At 42.8% G+C, this 23,036-nt stretch overlaps 1 protein-coding gene across 13 annotated transcripts in view; it reads right to left on the reverse strand.

Annotated features, from left to right (window-relative positions):
* RUNX2 (RUNX family transcription factor 2) overlaps nucleotides 1-23,036 on the reverse strand; it is a 217,863-nt gene that overhangs the window by 63,317 nt on the left and 131,510 nt on the right. For 4 of the 13 annotated variants that reach the window (XM_050973032.1, XM_050973034.1, XM_050973035.1 and 1 more), the window contains one exon: nucleotides 2,750-7,629. The exons of the other annotated variants lie outside the window; for them this stretch is intronic. In XM_050973032.1, the coding sequence (XP_050828989.1) occupies nucleotides 7,151-7,629 (479 nt within the window). In that variant the 3' untranslated portion in view covers nucleotides 2,750-7,150. Of the gene's footprint in view, nucleotides 1-2,749; nucleotides 7,630-23,036 lie in introns of those variants that run through there. 13 annotated transcript variants of the gene reach the window in all.

Genomic DNA, 23,036 nt, shown 5'->3' on the forward strand with positions numbered 1-23,036 from the left:
TTTCCTATTCCCTGAGGGGTAAATGCTGAGATTTACCTCTCCAAAGTTATACAAGTATCACAAAGAGTCCTCATGGGAACATCTCCACATATCCCACACTGACATTGCACCAGTAGATCTAAAGAGAAAAGATAATCACAGAAGGCCCAAGCTAAATATTTAATTTTTTGCTTTAAGCTTGTGCTAAAACTTTTCTTCCCGATGTTAAGAAGAAATGCTCAATCTGCTCCCATAATTTTATGTCAGAGTTGTCCCCATCACCTGTCCAAGGATTATGCATTTCTAACAGATTTGTTTATAATTTTTAACCCATCCAGCAAATGTTTCTAGTGAATAATGCTCTTGGGCTGTCTTCTGAGTGTCTAAGCTGGACACCCTCACTGCACCCCTACCCAATACATGTTCTAGTGTGACCCCCCACATGCTGCAGAACACTGGTCATCTGTGAGAGGTTACCCAGGGGAGTGCTTTCACCCCCAAATATCAATACATTTCCTCCCAATGATGCAGAAGGTAACTAAGCAGTTCATGTCAATCCTTGGATATATAACTGAGGTTATTTCCTTCTTTTCCCCAATAAACAGCTTGATGAATGTTTTATTTGGTGTCAGAACAGGGTTTGGTGCTGAACCATAAAGTCAGACCCTGCTTCTTCTCACCCCCACCTCTCCCAAGAGCTTGTTTTAGGCACAGAAAAGGCTGTGGCTGCTCTGAGCCCTTCCAGTGTTGCTCACAGCCACAGGAAATTAAAAAGTTAAAACTGAGGCCAGCAGAGAGAGGCAGTCTAGGACTGCATGGGACCAGCAAGGCCAGACTCCAGCAACTCAGAGTTGATGTTCAACCCTCACAACCCAAACCCAAGATGCTATTTATTGACACTGAAAGAGGGGGAAAACAACGGGCACCACCCCTTGCAGGAAACGTCTCTGACTCTTGTCTGCTAAAAAGTTTGGGTTTTATCTGCCCCCACCACTCCACATGGCTCTGTACAAGGCTGTCCTCCATGTTCACCAGTGGTGGTAAGTTGCCTCCAAAGTGCTTGTTGATTTCTTTGCTAAGGCAAAAGGGTTGCCTTCTTAAGCTGCAGGGTAAACAAATCCAAAAATCAAAACCAACATCCCTAGCATGGGGAAGTTCAGTGGGAACTACTGCACTGGATCAGAGGGATGGTTCAGCCCTATCAGGCCTTGTGCTGACCAAATCTGCTGTAGATATCTCAGAGAAATGTGCAGAAACCAACAAAAACTGATCTTTAAGGTCTCTTTCAACCCAAAACATTCTTTGATTCTATGAAAATAGAGATCACTGTAACCCCTCAGTAACCTGCCTATGTATGAGTTCAGTCTTGTCCAACCTCTTTGCTCAGATTTCATTTAGCTGAATATGTGTTCTCCAGACAGTCACACGAGCAGTTTTTATCTCAGACAACAACCTGTAGCAGGCAGCTCCCAGCCTGCCTCACAGGCCCATGGGATAATTTGGAAAGGATCGTGGGAGGTCTCCAGATCAACCTCCTGCTCAAGCAGCCTCAGCTTGGAGGTCAGACCAGGTTATTCCATGCTTTACCCTTTGGGTCCTGTAAATCTCCAGGAACAGAAGTGCCACGAATTCCCATGGCACCTGTTCCAGCACTTCACCAGACAAAATGGAGTAACTTTTTTTTTATTTCCATTGATGAGAATCTGGATTAAGTGACCATGAAAGCAAAACTATAATGAGGGTCCCTCTGGGCAGTGAGTAGCTGGGATGGGTTATTCTGAATGCCAGAGGGCAGCAGAAGCCTTAGCACTAATGCTTGTAGCATGAGTCCCCCACAAAACAATTTCTATAGTAACTACACCACAGAACATTGGTTGGTTTGCTTGGTCCCTTACTCTTGGATAAAGCTTCCCTACAATCAGAACTCGGATTATGAGCTGGAATGAAACAGCCCTTGAGCTTTTAACTACCGCGCAAGAAATGTGTAGGTCCATGGTAAAGCCAAGAAGAGCTCCCAAAATCTGTATCAGTAACATTTAAACTTCAGAGTAAAAGGTTTCTCTAAAGGAACAGAACCTCACATCTCTCTGTGCTACTATTTCTCTTCTGCAGACTCAAGAAATATCTAAAAAGGATAAGAACTTACTATGAAACCAGGCACAAGCTTGCACACACCTCCTGTGCTCTCTGCAGACAGCCTTGGGTGAACTTAACCTCACCTTCATTAGCTGCATCTCCTCCTACAGCTGACACTAAGCTGGAGGAAAAATAGCCTCCTCCCTCAGTCCCCTCCCAATCCATACATCTTCTGCTGCTTGAAAACTATTCTTGCCTCAGGCCATGCAAATCACAAGATTATCTGTGACTGCATTCCTCATCATGGAAAAGCATCACAAATCCAAATCCCTCCCTCCCAGTTTAGAAATCTATCCCAGTTTTCCCTGGGAATGTCCTGGGTAATGCCAGTTGTTCTGTTCCAGAGTTAGTGGCCTAGCAAGATGAACAAGACCGGTTTGCACTCCTCTAAGAAACGCAACTTTGGATAATTTGCAGGCTCGGGAAAAGAAGTGACATTTGAGATCAGGTTTAGAAGGTGTCTTTCACCACCCAAGGGCCTGGAAACTTATTTTTATAATTAGTTGAAAACTGAAGTGCTGCAGAAATTGATGGGTCAGCCGCAGATGGCCTGGTCCCATGTCCTGCCATGTGCTTCCTTTACCCTGCCTGGTGCCAAGAAGAGACTAGGAAGAAAAAGAAGCGTAGAAGAACATTAACAAAAAAAAAAAGCCATTTTATTGAAAATGAAATTAAAACTTCAAATTAATATTACAATCATGAGAAAATGCCAAACAATTCAATTTACAGTTGCAACATACAATACAAATAGTCCCTTTGAAGTTGAAGTAAACTGATCCACAATCATCGTCTGTGGCATAAAGCAGAGTGTTTGTACAATATGTGCATGAAAAGCAAATCTTGGGTGACAGCATTTGAAAAAATAAAAAATTAAAGCTTGTATTTACACAAAATGCTACAAATATTTTGTTCCAGCGGAAATTCAAGATTGGTAAAGCATATTTAACAACAAAAAAAATTGGAATGTCGCTCATATTACCTAAAGTTACTGTAAAAATATGGTTTTGGCTGATATACTTAAAAGTACTGCATTAAAAAAAAAAAGCAAAGAGTTATCTGTAAACATGGAAGTAAACAAACATCTAAAAAAAAGTCTCAGAAAATGTTAAACTGAAATGCATTCTATTTAAAAACAACAAGAAATTCAGGGGGGCAGAGAATGGGACTTCTTTGAGCTCATGGCTGATCCAGGTTTAATTATTGCTTTTGCTCATGGCTTGCTGCTGCTGCAGCCCAGCGTGGGACTGAGCCTTGCTTTGCTTAGGGTGAAAGTGCAAAAATTCTCCCCACTCCTGATAGTACCTGTGGAAACTGGTAAATCTTTGCTCAGGGGACTGCTGGCAACAAAGGTTCAATGCTAAGAAAGACGCAGCAGCTGGGCTTTTAAAGGAAACAATAAACACCAGATGAATTATGCTGTTGGATAAATAACTTCCTTTACTCTTCTGTCCCTACCCACTGCACCCAATCTGGTTACCCTTAGAAGGAGGGAGAGGAGGATTTAATCCTTCGTTCAGCAATAGGGACATTGTGCCTGTTGTGCTGTAAGCAAGTCTTTGGTAGGATAAGAAGCTGGAAGGTAAAAAAAGGCAATTTTTTTTCTTTAAGTCTATGACCGGTGCCAAAGATTGCCCCTGCCCGAAGGGAAGGGCTGTCGTACCTTTGAGAAAACTCTGTTCTGTAATGCCAAGCACCTCACAAAAGCTCCGATAAATTGATATGATTCACTACCTAGCACCGGCTGGGTCTGAAAATCTGATTCAAGAGCATTTCCAAGTGAACTTGAAAGCATTTTTTGAAAGCTCTGATGAGCATCTCTGCCTCAGCCTGTACGACTCCCTCCACAACCAGCCTGATGTACTGGGACAGAATTTCCAAAGGCACCAGGAGGGTCTAGGAGCTTGGGGATCTCCTGAAAGTCAAGGGGCTGGTGCTCCTCTGTCCACAGGTGCTTAGAAAATCCTTTCCTTCCTATCTCAAGCAGGCAGAGCCAGGTCAGACTAGGGCACTGATCTACTTGATCACGCATGCGTGCCTTGACTGGGCAGAGAAAGCATTTTCAACGTTTGTCCCTAAAGGTCCAGTTGAAAAACCACGGGGACACAAACAGAGTCCTGTTGGTATTGGGCAAAACAAAAGTCTGGTCTGTGCTGGATTTATCCAGAAACAAAAACCAAGTGCTTGAATTTTACAACAAAGTCTTAAGGAAAAAAAAAAAAAGAAATTCTGGGTTGCTGCCTGCAGCCACTCTTAACAACATTTCGACACAAAAGCACCCTAAAAATTACTTAATATGCATACAGTAAACCTTAAAAAGCCCTTCTCAGCAATAACAAATAATGTACAAATATAGTACCTTTTATTAAATAGGAAACAGCTTGCACTGGCAGTACATCTCTTTTTCTCTTGCTTACTAAACAAAAAACAAAACTGAAATGTGTAACCAGACACTGGTTTTTTTAAGTGCTGCTGAGACTAACAAACGTTACTTTACAGTTACAAATAAATGGACAGTGGTATGCTTCAAGCTACCACAAACCAACAATAAATAGAATCAATTACAGCTTCCATCTTTGAAGGAAAACTAAGTATTAGAAGAAAAACAAAGTGTCTTACTTATACTTTAAGCATACTTGGTATACAACCTTTAGAAGGCAAAGACTTTATTAATTTATTATTTTTAAGAGCACGTCATCACGCAGATTGGAGGGCTGTACCATGCTAATGGCAGCTCGTTAACAGCTTCGCTGCTAACGAGCAGTGGCGGTGGTGTCCGGCTCTGTGTGGCTGTGCCCAACGTTGATTTGCTGCCATACTTTGGAGGTAGCCAAAGATCACCCAAGGAGCAGCTTGGAGGAGGCTGCGGGCAGCGGTGACTGAGGCAGTGGAAGGAGGGAGCTTAGGCCCAGCCCACTGGCACGTGCTGAACATCCCACTAAGCCAGGCCTAACACCTGCCTGGGGAGAGCGTGGGGAGGATGACTCAGCTCCCACCGAGTCCAGCCTATGCCATGTCACCTCCCTGCATGCCATGGCAGCCCTGGGCTGGGCAGAACTGGGGCCTCTCTGTGGGGTAGTTTGGCCACAGACAGGTTGGGGTTTGGGTGCAACCTGCTCTGCTTGTACCGCCCCTGGGAGTCCCAGGGTGGCTTTGAAGGTGAGTTTGTGTCTTCTGTGCGGGCAGAGGTGAGTATTGCTGCCCTTGTGCTTGTCCCTCTAACACGGCAACAGCCACATCAGCTTCGGAGCCACCACAGCATCTGCACGGCTCCCGCATTTAATGCTAACGGGTGGTGACTCGCTACCAGGCAGTTTCTGTCTCAAGTTTGAAACCTTTTAATTCCACCGAGTGGGCTGAAATTGCAAGGGGAGGGGAAAATGTTTCACCATTTCTCCCTTAATCCCACTTCTGAGATATTTAACAATTCATCATTTGCAAAATACGGGCTTTGAAACGGTTTTGATTTTTCTTTGGGAAAAAAAAACCCTGTTGAAATCCAAATTATGCTGTCAAAATAGACCATTTTAAATATGAATCTTTTCAAATTTTGAAGTTCTGAGAAAAAATCCTTGGAGAAGAAGAAATTAGGGGAAGGGTGGAAAATATTTCATCCTTCCTACCATTTTTCCAGTGTCTCCACAACTACTGATTAAAAGGCAAGACTGTGTTGAAGGCAACCAGACAGCTAATAAAAATATTTTAAACACAATATTTCCTTCATAAGTAATATAAAAAGATCCTACATCCAAAATCATTTGATGTGGATGCATTTAGGTTGGGTTTGTTGTTTTTAAGTCACATTGTAAACTGGTTCACACTGGAACTGCTTTTCAGAGTTGGGTAAAGGTCTGAGGTTTACACTATTGCAGAAATGTAATAAAAAAAAAACTAAACAAAACAAAAAACACTTTTAGAGACCGAAGTCAATATATCATTACATTAAGAAACGTTTAAAGGGTCCAAATGTCATTAAATAATTATAAATATTCTTTTAAACTTAAATGATGATTCATGTTAGCAAACAACCTCAAATTTTACACATTTATAATTTAAAAAAAAATAAAAAAGAACATAGCCGAACACAAATACTATGTATACCATTTTGGCTCTAGTAATATATATTGCCATTCTCATATTTTGCATAAGTAATAACATTTTGTTATTTTATTTTTCAAGGTTTTGGTTATTATTTTTGGTTTTTGGCTAATCGAAGGCAAAACGAACGGATACAAAAGCAAAAAGGAAACCCTGGGGTTGGCTCACCTAACTTGAAAACTCATTCTCTTTAAGTACCCAAAAACAAACCAAGAAAGCAATGAACACAGAAATTCCAACTGTTATCCGCAGCAAGGCTGGGACAGAGTTTTTTGGGACAGCTGTTTTCGTCTGAATGGATCATAGCAAAATGGAAGCAACTTGCTCTTTGCTTTCCTTTTTATGTGCACCAATACAAACCAGGTGAATTGCACTACCGGTGTGGAGAGGGTCCCATACGTTGTATGATTGCAACTGTACTGGAGTTCATGGTTAGTTTTGGTTTTCTATTAAAATAAAAAGGAATGCAGCCTTTGCCTTGCATCACCATGTTTCTCCTGATAGCCGGGGAGTCCGTTCTCTCCTTGTTGGCAAAAGTAATCACTAGTTATTACAAAACTCTAGGGGGGAAAAAAATAGAAGGAAAAATTCAAAAAAAAAAAAAAAAAAAAAAAGAAAAAAGGGAGGGGTGATTTTGTGTGTGTGTAGAAAGCACATTTTAAATATAAAACAAGGTAAAATGCTTCCAAGGGAAAAAAAAAAAGAAAATATGTGCTTTGATTCACGTAATCTGAAACATGGGTTGTGGTATGTTGGTAACTCTTGTGTTATTTATGGCCATTATCATCCCATCTACACAGTCGCACATATTGGTAAAATCTGGGTTTTTTTTAAAAAAAGAAACAAAAAACAGGCACTTCGTAGTTAGTCGACCGTTTGGTGGTTTGGTGGATTTGGTTTTTTTTGGCTTGCGGAGGTCGGGCCGGCTACGGAAGAAATCTCAGTACGGCCTCCAAACGGACTCATCCATCCTGCCACTAGAATTCAAGACGGTTGGGGAGCTGCTGTGGCTGCCATCCGCCTCCACCCCGTCACTCTGGGTGGGCAAGTTAGGGTTTAGCAGTGTGCTGCCGTTGGACGTGGTGGTGCACGGCGGGAGCATCCTGGAAGGGGAACGGTCCCCTCCCGGCACCATGGGGAACTGGTATGATCCTGATGAAGTGCCATAGTAGAGATATGGAGTGCTGCTGGTCTGGAAAGGTCCACTTTGGTTTTGGGAAGAGCCGGGGTAGGGTGGTGGTAGGTAGGTGTGGTAGTGAGTGGTTGCGGACATACCCAGTGACATGCCTGAGGTGACTGGCGGTGTATAGGTAAAGGTGGCTGGATAGTGCATTCGTGGGTTGGAGAAGCGGCTCTCAGTGAGGGATGAAATGCTTGTGAACTGCCTGGGATCTGAAAATGGGCCCAGCTCTGAAGCACCTAAAAAATTATAACAAAAGATGGGGGAAAACAATTCTGTAAATACCATTTTTTGTATCACGTGATGATAGAATTTTATTTTTCTAAGACAACCCACTTCTTTTGGCCCCCAAGAGAACAGCAGATCATATCAAGCAACACATTGCAAGGAACAGAGTCATACATCTGTCTTCTGGAAGCGCTGGGCCAAACTCATCCCTGGTCTAACTCCACTGATGCCAATGGAGGGAGCAGCATTGCCAACCTGAAGTGCTCAAAGGTCATGAGTCAGGTTGGGATAAAAAAAAAAAAATCTCAAAAATCAAGAGATTGAAAAGGAGACAAAAAAGAAAGGGGACAAAGATTTGCTAAAATCTAGAGATTAAAAAAGAGCCAAAAAAGAAAGGTGGACTTGGAGTTTATTTGCCTTCTGGTTTCAGACTTTTGAGGGCCATGTGTCTCTGTTTTTTTGCTTGAGCCTCTTGAGAAACTCAGGTCTGGTTGCACACGGAAGCTGAGATTCCCACCTCAGCACAGGCTGTCAGGAGCTGGGGTTTCCAGAAAAGCAGAAATCACTTTGCAACTTGTAGTAAAGCTACAAGAGCTGGCAACACCAAGTTAACTGCACCACTGACACCAGGAGAGTTACACTGGGGGTGACTAAGACCCACTTCTTGCCTTAAATCAATTTATTTAGGTGAGAATCCGCTCAGCTGCTTCCTTTGGCTAAAGACCAGTTTGCTGCATCCGAAGGATGGACAAGGCCATTAAGCTGATAGAAAAAAATGCAGATTTTACTCTTCAGAGAAGTTGATGGAAAATTACAAGCCCAACACTCTTTTTGCCATTGAAAAAAAATTTGTTTTCGTATGTAGTCTCTGCAGTCTGGTTGAAAAAATAAAAGACCACACAGTTTATGACTACTGTGAACGTCTGGATGGTAACGCTGTGAATTGGAGTCTAACGCAAAACAGGGATGGGTAAACTCATTTTGCCTAATTTCTAATCCCACATCAAACGCCCAAAGCTTTGGAGCAGAACTGGAAAGCAAACGTTAGCTTGGTGATGTGCTTTGGAGATTGTGGGATGGACAGGAGCAGAAGACAAAGATGGTGAAAGCTCGTACTGAGAGCCAGAAGAGTGGGAAACAAAGAGGGTGTGGGAAAAGGACAGGGGGAAAGAGGGAAAGCCTAATGAGGAAGTACAGAGCAGGAGGAGGCAAATGCAATGGCCAGTATTCAGCAGACACATATATTTAGAGAGCCGAAAAGAGCAGGGTGTAAATAAAGGGGGAAAATTATGAAATCAAATGGACCCTTCCTGTACTTCCTGCTGACATTCGTACAACTTTACAGCCCTTTAGATCCAAGGGCTCACTCACCTCCTTGTCAGTCTGCTGAACCTGACTTAACTAAAAGGAAAATATGGCATCTTCTAGATGCCAAACTGATGTGCTAAACAGAGAAATGTTCTGTGTATCCTCAGTTTAAGATGAAGCAATGATTTTCCTTGTAGACAGGCTTCAGATCTGCCCTGCTGACATTGCTTTGTAAAAGAAAAGTCTCTCCAGCCCTTGTGTTCCTGGTCTACTCTGCTGTAAGCAATAGACTCCACAGCCTCTGCCACCTTGTGTGGCACATTTCAGAATTTAGATTACTATTCTGGTGTGTTCTCCCAGCTCAGTGAACCCATGTCTACAATGATATCTAAAAGCAGCAGTGGGGCAAAGCTCAGGCACAGTTTGGGTTCAGGCTGGAGGACCTGGCCCAGAGCCAGCCAAGCCTCCAAATCAGCCTGAAACCGGGGGATTATAAACCTCCATCTCTACCAATATTGAGTACAGAGCTGTAAGTGGGCAGTAAAAGCCCATTCCAAACTCTGATGACAATGTGATTACTATTATCGTTATCTGGGACTGGATCACTGACCTATGGGTGAATGGGTCTGTCTCCATCAACCCCTCAAACCACAGCTCCATGGAATGTAATATAACTTGTACCTTTACAGCAAACACTCTACTACTTGATGCAATTTCTTTCGTTCCCAACTGCAAACAATAGCCAGAGGCAATACCACCCAGATTCAAAGCTGTAATTTTGGAACACTATCCTTTATATTGTGAACAGGTCTGATACGTATCTGGAAATATAAGGTTAGAACATAATTTCCCCAGCTGCTCAAAATACTGAGTTTCAATCTGCTACTGCTTATTCTCTTTTTTTTTTTTTTAATATTTATTTATTTATTTATTGTTATTGCAACTCTCCCAGAATGAATAGAGTTGTTCTTGGTTTACCCTGATAGAAGCTAAACAAGGCTTTTGCAATCAAAGGTGGAATTGGTGCGAGTCTAAGGGTGTAGAAGAGCATTGGTATTTTTGGTTTCTTTGCAACCAATAATCTTTTTTTTTCTTAATACAAAGGTCTCCACACAGTTTTACACATTAAAAGGCAATCTCCCTTTCAGAGCTAGATCCAAATATTATCTGCATGGTGCTGCCAAGAGATTATGTCTGTGTGGAATGACTGGGGATGTGCACACCACACGTAGGCATTTCAAATGTGGGGCTGCAGACCTCCTTATGTACCCTAATAAATCCACAGTTGATTGTTTTTACTGTTGCTTGTAAAGCACAATCGTATTTACCCAAAGGCCAAACAACCATAACCCTGTCTTATCTCACTCATGGCTGTGTCTGCACAGCTCCTGCATACTCACTTCTCCAACTCCCCTTTTGCCCAAGTACCTTTTGCTCCGTAACTCCCTGCACAGTGCTGCGATTTGTTCTCAGCCTTATTGTATCTCCATTATCTAAAATCATTTTTAAAGATCAGAAAAAGTTCTCTGTTCTAAAGTCTCATTTCTAAGGCAAACTTACTAAAAAGTCAGCTCTAAACCTCAGCTTCTTGCCACCTTCACTGCTGTTCCATCCTGCTGGTGCATTTTCACTCTCCTCCTCCTCCTTTCTCTGCGCTTCCTCCTTATGTTAAGGTTGATTTTGGTTCGAACTTGGAAACCCCAGACTCCTATTCATTTATACAAGTTAAGCTCTTTGCTGGGCTGGGAAGAGAAGTAGTTCTACTGGGTATGGCACCCATCTTTGTATATCTAGCTGTGCACAAACAGTGACGTGGATGAGCAATAAAGTAACATGACAGTGCAAGTATATAATTAATAGCATAATAATTATAATATTATAATTATTATTTATTCCTCTCCCCAGGAGGATTAAAGTTCTATGCTAATTTTTCCTTTGTCAGATCAAGAAAACCATTTGCATCTGTGAATTCCCACTCTCGTGATAGCTTGCACTAAATGGGTAAACCACAGACCCTCTGCTCTACATCGTGGGCACCAAATTGTAAAACAACACTTGTATAAAGAGAAGAGACTTTATTTTGTGCCACCAGAAAGAGGGACATGTTGAAGATCACAGCAAGTGATCTTCTCCTATACAGTCTCATCAGCTGACTGGGCTTAACAATAACAAAAAAATTAGAAAAAGGTGTATTTTTGAAAAAAAAAATTAAACATTTCACATCTGAATGAGTCCAAGTTAAACTATTTTTAAATTTTCCAGGCTGATTCCTTCTTAACATAGCCTGGCACTCTAGTTTTCTGAGAGCTAAATGTTTAGAACAGAAAAGTGGTCATGTTAATATGCCAATATATATGCTAACATCCCAGATTCAAGAATACTGTTCCAGTGTGTTTCATATTTAGAATAAAAACAATTAAAATTCCATGTGGCTTCACTTATTTTAATGCAGAAGCCTCATTAAAAACCTTAGACTTCGGCATTTGCCAGCAGCCAGCTCAAATTGTTTTGTGTTCACGCTTAAAACCCAATTTTACCTGTTGCAGCTTTGCAGCTCCACAATTCACTGCTGCATGTTAGCCAAGGTCATTTCTCTTTTGCAGTTTACAGATGCAAGCTAATGCCAATTAATGCTCAGGTCGCAATTAATAAGCTGTGCTTGTGGTTTGCAGAAAATCAGGCAACAAATTTCTGTCAGGTTTACAGCACTTTGGTCAATCATTCCCAATTAATAAGATCATAACGTACTGTGGACAGATTAACTCCTTGTAGGTACAGCCAGCTGACATCTACTTTAAACCCTGACAGGATATTTTTATAACTTAAAAATCTTACATTTTGTTTTGTTATTTAATGCTGTAAATGGTCACTAACAAGGAAAAAAGTTCACTTGAGTTATTGCATATGTTTCATAGGGAAATTTCTAGCCCATCAAGTCAATGCAGAATCTTTTGATGCATAAAACCAGAGTAATGCTGTATTCACTGAACAGTCTGTCTCAAGGAAATTCAGCAACATATAGTTAAATTTATTTACCAGTAGCTAAATGATTCCCTTGTGTTTCAGGGAACTTCAGTGTTAAGACATTTGCTGAAGTCGAAACTAGGTTTTGTGGGGTTTTGTTCAACAGTTCAATTCAGGCTGGGACATTGCACTAATTGACCTATTAAAATAGTTTTTTCCTTCCCAACATCTACGTCTCTGAATTATAAGCGCAGCCTGGATTACTTACAGCTGATAATATCGCCTTGGATGAAACATGCCACACACTTCACATGATGAGACGATTTCAGTCTCTTACAGCTTTGCCAAACTTTAAATGTTCTGGCTGAAATTGTCCATGCTGGGCGTCTGTCTCAGGCTAAATTTTGATTTATGCATTTATTTGTTTTTAAAATTTCAGCTGAAACTCTTCTGCTGGGAAAAATACATTGTTTTACCAATCTTAAACTCTGAGGAGCCTTCCTTTGAAAAGCTGTACCAGTTCCATGCTTTGAAGTAAGGACTTGAACTTTGGAATAGGAGTGGCTTTTGTGTGAGAGATGTTGTCATGAAAATCCAGCCAAATATGAACAAATCATAAGCACTTTGACTAAAAATGGGCAGAAAAGTCTGTGCCCCTACAAAGACACTTGTCTAGAGACTGGAATGAAATCCAGGAGTCACAAGTCCTAGCATTTTTTCTGCAAAAATTGCTGAAACACAGGGACATTGCCACCTGTCCCCATGCCAGCCTAAAAGGATCAGTCCATCAACGGCTCCATTCTTTGGGATGGCAGACCTTGAGTGAAAGGAGACCATGTGGGTGTTCCTATAACATTGCAAAGTAAAATTTGGGAAGGTGGGGTTATTTGGGGTTTGGTTTTTTTTAGAAACTGAGAAACTATAAACATAACCAGAGGCAAACAAAGGGATATTGTTAAGGTTACCATGTGAAGAGTGAGAAACTTTGGAAACACCAGCATTCAAGTTACTTCTCCAAATGTGCTCTGACAAAGCATTCAGCTACACAAGATGCTATTCCTTTCTCATTAACCTGCCCAAGCTGGCCACCTCTGGAGATGCATCTGAGCTGAGGAAAAGAGAAGACCATTGTCTATACATTCCCCAGATCCACTGCTCCAAGAAATCAGAAGGGGTGAAGTGAACAAGGCGAGAGAGACCCAATTATTTCCTGAGTTAACTGGATTTTATATGTGTTTCTGCCACATGGCTCCTACATGACTCAGTTGAAATGTCTCCAAATCCCATTTTCACTTCCCTCGTTTTCTGTGTGCAGCTAAGATGTTGGCTTCTGATTTGCACGTGCGCTAAACATTCCCAGCTGCAGCTGAAGCCAACGGGATCACAGGTCTGAACACAAGGATACAGACAGAACTGAAATTGTGCTGTAGGTGACACACAGAGGGTGCACTGAATGACCCGAGACCTTAAGGTCAGTCTCACTTCTCTTTCTAAAGAGGGTTCATTTTTTCTTGGGAATATTGCACTGCAGTGAACTGTATACAAATGCTATGGCAGAAATATTAGAGCAAAGCCAAGCAAGAAATTAAGGATTCCTTCTTCAGAGGAGCACTTAATGCTCTGCAATAAGCAAGGCCTGAGGAAATACAAAGAACAAGAAGCAAACAAAATATTGAAGAGCTGCTCATTAAGTTAGCACTGTCCATCCTGTGCACTGAATGAGACAGGAATCCCGTGGGAAAAGTATCATGTGATCCTGTAATTAAAATTTGTAATATAATGCATAAGCAGAATGAGACTGATTTAACGTTGCACAGGCAATGTAAGTACTGCGAATTTCTAATTTCTGAGCTCCTGGTTTTGCCAGTCTGAAGGATTCTTTGCAGTCTGTTTTAATGGGGGGGGTGATTATTTTACATCTGGATCTCATTGGGTTTTCTCCCAGCATCCTTCTTCATCAGGGGGACAGCGTTACTTTTTGTTAAATTCATTTTGTTAAATTCTTGTTCCCTCAGGGATCCCAAAACACCTCCTCCTGTATCTATTCCTTGCCTTAGCTGTTAGGTCCTGATCTCACAAACCTACACTGGCGCTCAGCTTTGTGCAGGAGCTCAGGGACATTCCTCCCACACATCCAGCAGCGAGTGTCTACTGCTGGAAGGGCAAGGGCCATGCAGCACCAAAGAAATGATGCACCGGGCTTCTCCCTGCCTGGTTTGCTTTCCGGATGAGCATGTGTCATCTGGATGTTTGGAACCATTTTTCATAGTAAATTATATGGTTTTAAATGCTCTTTTCCCTCCCTTTAGTTCAGGAGAAAAGAAAGTAAAATAGCATTTAACTTTTTTTTTTCTCAATTTCCTTCCCCCCCACCCCCCAGGTCACCCCAGAAAGGTCTCCTGGCAAACAATAGCTGCAGAAAAGGTGTAAACTGCCCCCCCCCCCCCCCCCACCTTTTCTTCACCTCAACAAGGTGTTAACTTCAAGGCCTAGTTGGGACCATTTAAACTGCAACATTATTAAGCACAGCAGTCTCACAAAAGTCAGAGGGAGGAAGGAACACTTTAACCCTTTCAGAGCCTCACACACAGCAGGCAAGACCCTCATTCCAGTGCATCCCTTCTCATAGTCCCTCAATACCCCAGTTCACACAGTAAACTGCAGCTGGTGCCTCCTGGTATTTAGGTAACAGGTCTTTGGCACCTAAAATACCACAGATTAATTTGCAGATAGATGTTTTCATTGAATTTATGGTGCTGCACCTAAGCCCTTTGCTGGGAGAAACACCCCATAAATAACATAGTTAGTAGTGGCCATTAAAGTACCACTCGTGCAAATAAAGGAGAGCGTTTCTCAGAGATGTTATATTGCTTAACAGCAAAATTGGAGTCTCTCTGCATTGCTTCAGCCTGGGCTCTGTCATTACCTGTCCTGCTCCCTCAACAGCACTTTTCTGCTGGATGAAGTTGCTTTCCTTAAGGCACTGAGGTCTTGCTGGGTGACATTAAGCACTGAAACACAGGCGGCTGCTCTCTGCACTCCCAGAAACAGCTCATCTAAAATTTAGGGAACATCAATAGGTAGAAAAATGTAACAACCAACCCCTCCTAGATGGACTGTTGGGAGCAAAAATTAAGCTGTGGAAGCTTCAGCCACCACCATTTCATTTATAGATGTTGCCTCACTTATACAGGATTTATAAACCTTCCTAATGAGAACCACAGGAGGGGGACAAATGGTCACATTACAGAAATAGATCCTGGGTTGGTGGTTATGATCTGCCACCCGTGGATGCCTGTTGACCTGGTGTGATGGGGAATCTCTGAACTTCTCAGCCTTTGCTATCTCATCTCAGTGACTCCAGTCTAGAGCTGTCACGGGTGATTTGGGTGGAAAGGAACTGGCAGTGTGTCAAGAGCACCCTGCTTGTTTAAAGTCTCAGGCCATCTACGGGCTGCACTGGAAGCAAACAGTAAATAAAGTTTCCTGGAAATAAGTCCAGGAGCTCTGCAGCACTGCATGGCACAAACACGCACACAAGAGCGCAGCGCTCTCCGCTCACTCTTCCCCAACTTCTCCTGTCTCAATTTCAGTCACTGCTTTTCACCAGCCGAAAGGCATCAGCAGGAGCACTTGAGGCTTTTCTTGGAGAGCAACCTCAGAGTGTTGTATACAGCAAGGGGGTGAAACCACAGGGCTGCAGAGCAGGCACGGCGATGGAGAGCAGCGGGACAGGAATCCTGAGTAAATCCAGTGAATGGGAAGATAATATACATCATGGCTCACAGGCTACTTTATTCCTTCTTTTTCTTTTTTTTCTTCTTTTCAGAAAAATGTGCCTTAACTGTCCAGTATAAATATTTGTTTCCAATGTTGTCATGAATTGTACTTTTCCACTGCATGCTACTAACTCAGAAATACCATCTGATCCTCAAGCAGACACAAAGGAACTATGTTTTGCAGGGACAGGGAAGGGGGGGAAGCCCTTGGCACTGCTCTATTATTTCACCCTTTAAACCCCTCCTTTTCCCTCCCCATCCAAATTTTCCTTTCGCATCCTACTCGACTAATGGACATCTCTCCCGAGGACTGAGGATTCCTTGCTGGTTCTCGATTAAGAGTTTTTAAGAAGCCGTGAAGGAAGATATTCTTTGAAACTGGATCTACTGTAGGATAGGAGCCAGCAAACAGGACACCGTGTCTTTCAGAGAGGGCCACACACAGTGCCACTCCAGTCATATGACTTCTCTGTCACATCCTGAAGCCATTTCCAGCTCGTGTGCGAGTTTGTACTCCCATTTAGAAAAGGATGGGATATATTGGGAACACACATATGGAAACACTTTCAGGGAATCAGTTTCCATGAAATCCATAATAAGCCAAGTGGCTTCAGATGTGGCAGTGTGCCTCAGATTAGCCAAAAAAAAAAAAAAAAAAGGAAAAAAAGAAGGAAAATTCTTCCCTTTCAGTCCTTATTTCAGTTTAAAGGGGGGGAAAAAAGAAAATTAAAACCAACTAATGACTTGTGGCTACCAAAACAGGGAGTCACAAAATAGTACAACTAACAAGAGCACTCCTCCTCCCCCAGATACGGACAATACTATTAGCATTCCTGCAGCTCCCAAAAAGCTCTCCTGGCATCTGCCAAGCTCACATGGGGTCAGCAGAGCCATGGTCCTGTCTGTGCCAGTCTACACGGGTTGGGCAGGTGCCCATTGTCTGGTAACCTGTGCAAGCAATTTTTTCCTTCCCTTACATATTTTCCTTCCTTTCCTTTCCTTCCTGCCCTTCCAAAAGCTACAACTCAGTGATAAACTGTCCCTTAAGTCAATCTCCTAGAAAATGCCAGATTCAGGAGAGGATATGCCATGGATGGGGTTGGCTGTACCCAAGCCATCCTAAAAGCAGGGTTTATTGTGGGATGGTGTATTGGTTTTCCAGGCAGGGGGTAGATATCACCTGCCTGCTGTCCTTGGAGCCAAAGCTCAAGAGCAACTGCCAGGTGCCCTCACTGATGGGTACCAGAGAGCAGAACAATCCCAAAGAGCACAGAAAAGAACTGGAGACCACATCAGTGCCAGGCAGGAGGGAAGGACCCAGCTCATCCGAGCTACTGTGGAATAATCTTTGCCTGGGAGGAAGTGGGAAGAAGCACAGATCAAGTGGCAGGCGTTCAAATGGGAACTGGAGAGATGCTACGTGCATCTCTGCAACAGATACCCTCCTTTTTATCACAGGAAAATAACCAGGAATTTGGCTGCTAATTGGGGCCGTATCCTACAAACCCTACTTTTCCTGACAAACAAATGATTCCACAAATAGTCCCTCTGTTTCCAATAGGGTTATTTGCGGTGGGAGGGACCACCCAACATGCGAGGATCAGGCCCTCCATTCGCTCGCTTCAAACTTCCACAGCCAAATGTGAACACAAAAAAAAAATACCCACGAACTGCAAAGGCTTTTCCTCACTGCTGCTGGAAAAGCCCTGGACCAGGATGGCTGTGGAAAGGTCTCGTGTGCTATTAATATGATGCTCTTCCTGGCTTCAGCCACCGAAACGCGGATTTGCCATTTGTTTCTCAGGCTGGTTCTTTCCACTCAAGCCACAGCACAGTAACTAACTGAAAACTTCTGCATCAAGGAGAAGGTCTCTTTTAAAGTTTGGCTTGGCTTTGCTTTCAAAGAGTTGTCTGTATATTTTAGAATATGTAGAACTTGCCTTTGATTTAAACCTCACTCTTAACAATAGACAAGAGACGATTTCTCTACTGAACGATTTAAACAAAAACAAACATATTTTGGTTACTCGGCCTTGTTTCTCAAAACGCTCTGTTTTCTTTTTTTCCCAGAGAAAAATCAAACCCTACGAATCGTTACACTTCTGGCCAAAAAAACTTAATTCACAAACGTAGATAATTCTTTTTTTTTTTTTTTGCCCTGAACAACATCATACACAGAGAAAGAAGAGCACCTCCCCAGCCCCCAGACATCCATAAAACACGAAACCCCCTCATCTAAACAATTAAAACCATACTTTTCTCCTCCAAAATAACTTCTGCCTTCAAAGGGCTTTTTCAGCCTCTGTCCCTGTCCACAAGCAGGGCCATGATGTTGATTTCTAATCCTCCCCAGCACACAGTCCCGTGTCCCCAGAGGGAGAGCAGCCACCCCTGGTCCTGCGGAGGCAGCGGAAGGCGGCTGCTTGCTCTGGGAGCCGGGACTGCACTGGGGCAGCCACTCCAAGGGGATGAGGGGATGAGCCCATGGGACTTCTGGCTACTGCAGAAAGGAGAGGGGAGATGCCAGGGAGGCATTTCCATCTTAGGTTGAGGATTTTAGCAGCAGGCACAATCATGCTGTTGGAGTGAAGACAGTGGAAAATAACTCACCCAGTGACAGCCAGAGTTTTTTTCCTTTACAGTGAGAATACATTTCCCCCAAGTAACACAAAGAGTAGTGACATTGGGCCCTGCGATGAAATGGTCAAACACATCAGTGTGACTCAAGATCCACTGGCCAAGGAAATTTCAGGAGGCTCAGGGTGAGAGGCAGCCCTGTTGGGAGAGCCATAGGTGAGCACCAAGCTGAATCCTGCTCCCATGTCATGGGAGCAGCTCAGGGATGTCACAACCTTGGCATGGCAGGAGCGAAGCTGTGGCTCTATAGCCACAGAGCAGGACGTGCAGGACCTTCACCATGAGCTCCAGGAAGATGGAGGAAAACCTTGCACACAACTGCTGGTCTGTTTTTGCCGGAGCTGCTGCTCTAGTTAAGAGTCAAAAATACTGAGGTTTCAGTCCATGCATTTAGGCACTCAGTGCCTGTTTAGATATCAAGCTGCCACAAAATTCAGCAGAACACAGCTAAACATAGCTGTACAGCAGGGCTAGAGGATCTGTATCCCTTCTTATGTTCACTTTAACAATATACAATTTTCAATCTCATTTAATAAACGCTGTGTAAATCCCTCTGTGTATTTTTTCCATTCCTTTCAGACCTAACCTACTAAATTAAGGAGAAAACTGTAAACAAAATTTCAATCCATTATAAGATAGTCTACACAGCAACCCCATTCATCAGCTGAGCTGAAGCTTAAACCAGCCCAACTCTGAACACCTCTAAATAAAGGCTTCTTCTCCATAGTGTAAAGTCTGAATATGGGTTTTATCCTCCCAGGAAGGTGGTGATGAGAAAGAGAAACAGACTTGAGTCTGTAACAGCTCACATCATAAACATGCTTGAGGCTGTTTGATGTACAGCCCCTTAGGCTATACCACATAGCAACTCTTTAGACCATCAGTAGAGCTTTATCTCAGATATGGTATCCTGGATTTTAAGTTCAGATCAGCACTGGTGATTGGGAATAAATAGAAAGCCCGCTTAACCATTAAAGCTGTTACAAGGGAAAACGTGATACAATGCTTTCTGGCTTTTGCTATTGATTTAGTTTGTGAATTTGGGCAAATAACTTGATCTTTCCTGTGTAAATTTTGCTTACTATATGATGTATACGTCAATACTTCATATTAGCCAAATGGCAAAAGTTAATAGTACAGTTTAGAAAATACTATGAAATCCTTTGCTGGAAAATGTTGTAAAGTTACAGAGATTAAAGATAAAACCCAACAGACATTTTTTATAAGCTCTTCAATGGGTGAAGACACAAAAAAAGTGGAAGTCAGAGCAAAGAGAACTTGACTTGAAATAAAATTTCATATGTAATCCCGATTTCTGAGATAAAAAAGATGCAAACAAACTCAGCCTGAATTAGCACCTTCAGTTGCCTTCATCTGTTTGAGAAAGCAGCAGCAGAATTGCTTTAAACCAAGCCTCCAGCGCATCTGCAGCACAGGCCAGTGAGAGCAGGAGCTGGCCCGGCTGAGCACCAGGCGCCGGCTCCAGCCCCACTGTGGCTGGAATGGCTTCCTCCACGGGCAAACAGCCTGTCCAAAAAACAGCTCCAAACCAGTCTGGCCCACCTACACGGGCCAGGCCAAATGAGGAACTGGTTGGGTTTGGACTACCCTTAAACCCAGCTTCCTATCTAATTTTGGAATCTAATACAGTGGCTCCCAATTCGGCTCCGGTGCTGCTTAGATCCTCCCTGCGCGTCTCTTCACCCATAAAAAAGAAAACAACACAGGTTGGCTTTTAGCAGGAATCAAAATGAAAACAAAAACAAACAAAAAATCCCTTTGGAGGGAGATATTTGAGAGAGGAAGAGGGAAGAAAGGGGGAAGAGAGGTGCCTTTTTCCTATTGCCAGGATTCCTCTGTGGCTCCTCCAGCCATGCCAGCATCCACATCACAGTTCCCGGGGACTTCCTCTGAGCAGCTTCTGTGAGATGTCTCTTCCAATGAGCCATTTCATCTTGGTCTTATGTTGCAGAGATTTCGGCTCAGCAGCCCTCCTGGTGTTTTTGAGGCACTTGCTTCCCTACCTATTCGGCCAGCCAGTTACCTTTGCAGAAGGTCTGTTTTTCAGTGGTCAGTCCCTAGACTGGATCCCAGGCCTTGAAATTTGCACCCTTGAGGGTATCTAAATGTTTATGATCTTTTTCACAGAGGTCTCTATACTTTCAAGGCTGACAAACCCTGTCCAGCTCTAGTCTTTTAACTGCACTCAAATTAGCCATTTCAACTGTAATTAATTTTTTTGGCTGGGATTCCTTCTTTGGGACATGGTTTTATTTTTGTTTTCAGTGGCAACAACACACATAACACATAATAGCTGGCTCCACTCAACAGGAATCATCTGCAGATGTTTGATCCTATTTCTCCACACAGGAGCACAGATTATATGATCTCACAAGGCCTCTGTCAGTCTGATAAGACTGTGACACTACAGACCAATAGGAAATATAATTGATCCAACAGCTCCCTTGAGGTTAATTCCCACGTACCTAAGGGTAAGCAGATTCACAGAACTGTGTCACTGTGTCAACAGCTATTAAATACACTGATCCAGGTAGAAACCTTCAGATATACATATATATGTATTCTAATTTTGAGCTCCAGGGGAACTGAGAGAATGCTTCTGGCCAAGCTGAGAAGGTGATGGGTCCTGGATGGTCCCTTGACCTAACATGACCAACACCATTTGCTTCTTATTTCAAGTGTGACAAGCAGCTTTTCCTTTCTTTCCTGCTTGTTCTGAAGCCTGGAAAGAGGTAAAGAGCCCTAGAGCTACCTCAGTACCCTCCTTACAATTTCATTTTTGCACTCCCTTCTGACTCACACTCACTACTATCTGGCTCTTGTAAGGCTCCAACCCCTGCCACCACCTCGCTGGTTCCCTTCATGTTACAATTCCCTCTTGTACTCCATTGCACATTTTGTAACCAGCTGTACCTAAGAGCGCAAATTCATAGGGGACAGGCTGATTTCCCTTTTTCCCTCTTTCACTGTAGAGTCCTTAGCACAAGGGGGCTGAGACCTCCAGACACCATCACAATACAAACACTATCTGCAGCAGCAGTGATTCCAGCAGAGGTTTATTAGCTATTCCCAAATACAATTATTGCTTTGATCACTGAACTGCACTGCTTGCAGGAGCCAAACCTGGATGCTCCAGCTAAAGCCAAAACCTCAACTGATGCCTTGACAAGGGGACTGATCTCCAGTTTGTGGAAATTTTTCAATCCCACAATCAGCTTTCAACACAATACAAAACATCATTTCAGTGCAAAATTAAATAAGGCAAGCTGTATTTTAACAGACATCTATCCAATAAAAATGACGTGCCCCATAGATTTGGTCCTGTACCTGTGCTTCAAACTGGTTTTCCAAGCAAGCCCATTGTGAAGCCTAATAATTAAACTTAACCAAGATGGACATACCTTTAGCTGCTGGCTTTATAATATTCTGCCAATTCTAAACAGTATCTGTTTAATAGGAAAGGGCATTAAAAAGCAGTGATGCCTATGGATCAGACAGTGATAGTCCAGTTAAACATTAAAAATAACGAGTGGAAACCACACATGTGGCATCACTAGAGCTTGTGTAGGGGCTTTTCATCTCAGCTAAATGAAAGAGGCTTTGTGGGTATTGCTCCTAACCCAAGCATACCACCTTTCACTGCTCACTGCCAGAGATTTGTGATGTTAAGAGATGGAAAGATTGCATGAGATGCCCTATCCCTCCATTTTGCTTTCAGAATTGATCCTTGGTTTAAAACCTTCAGGCTGTTTTCTCTGCCAGTGCTCCCCTTTCTTACTATTGCTCCTCTTTCTCACACAAGCCCAAGGAGGCTTCTTCTAGCTGCCTATCCCAGCACTCCCAAATTACAAAATAACCCATTACAGCTAACACTCATGGCTACCACAGGATAAAAGATCAAATGGATGATTAGAGAGACTTTTGAGAACAACAACTGGGAAGTTTGGAGACAACATGGCCCAGACAGGGCTGAGCACACTGCACATTGACTCCTCTCCTCCTCCAAATGCACCTTTAAGCCACCACAAAATCCCCTGCATTAAGTGTATGATGATACCTCTCTTGACAGAACTAAACTTCTTCACACACTGAGAACATTGCCGGGTCCAAGTAATCCCAGGAGATTAACACAGTTTCAACTGTCTATTTGCAAATTTGACTGTGGAATAATTAGGATTGTGGAGAGCAAAGAGGCTCCTCTGGCTGGGTGTCTGCTCCCCAACAGGGCCACAGCCTCAGCTCTGAACTTTGCTTTTCACAATGGAAATGCAAACTAAATCAGGGAGGAAAAGCTCCCATGACTATAGTTTTGTTTCTTAAAATGGAAGATTGAACAGTGCAGGAAAACTAAGTGAGGACATGCATCCTACGTTTTATTCCTTTATCTCCATCTAGGGTGTCTGAGAAATTAAATCAATTTTCTTAGGACTCTGCAATTGGGCAAATACAAGGGCAGGAAAATTCCTAAAGGAATTGCAGAAACATACTAAATCAGTGAAAAATGCTCTCCCAGTCCATTTTTTCAGGTGGGTTGGAAAAGTAGAGCGTCACTAGTAATTCAACCAAAAATAACACCTTTTGAGCAGATACAGTAGGAGTTTGGCTGATTAGGAAAGGGAATTTCCATGATTTGGTAGATTATAGTGAAGCCACAGCAAACTGAATTGACCAAAATATTTTTTCACAGTCCCCCTTTGGATTCCTTGCAA

This window comes from Serinus canaria, chromosome 3, assembly GCF_022539315.1.
Source record: "Serinus canaria isolate serCan28SL12 chromosome 3, serCan2020, whole genome shotgun sequence".
In the NCBI taxonomy this organism is placed as follows: domain Eukaryota; kingdom Metazoa; phylum Chordata; class Aves; order Passeriformes; family Fringillidae; genus Serinus; species Serinus canaria.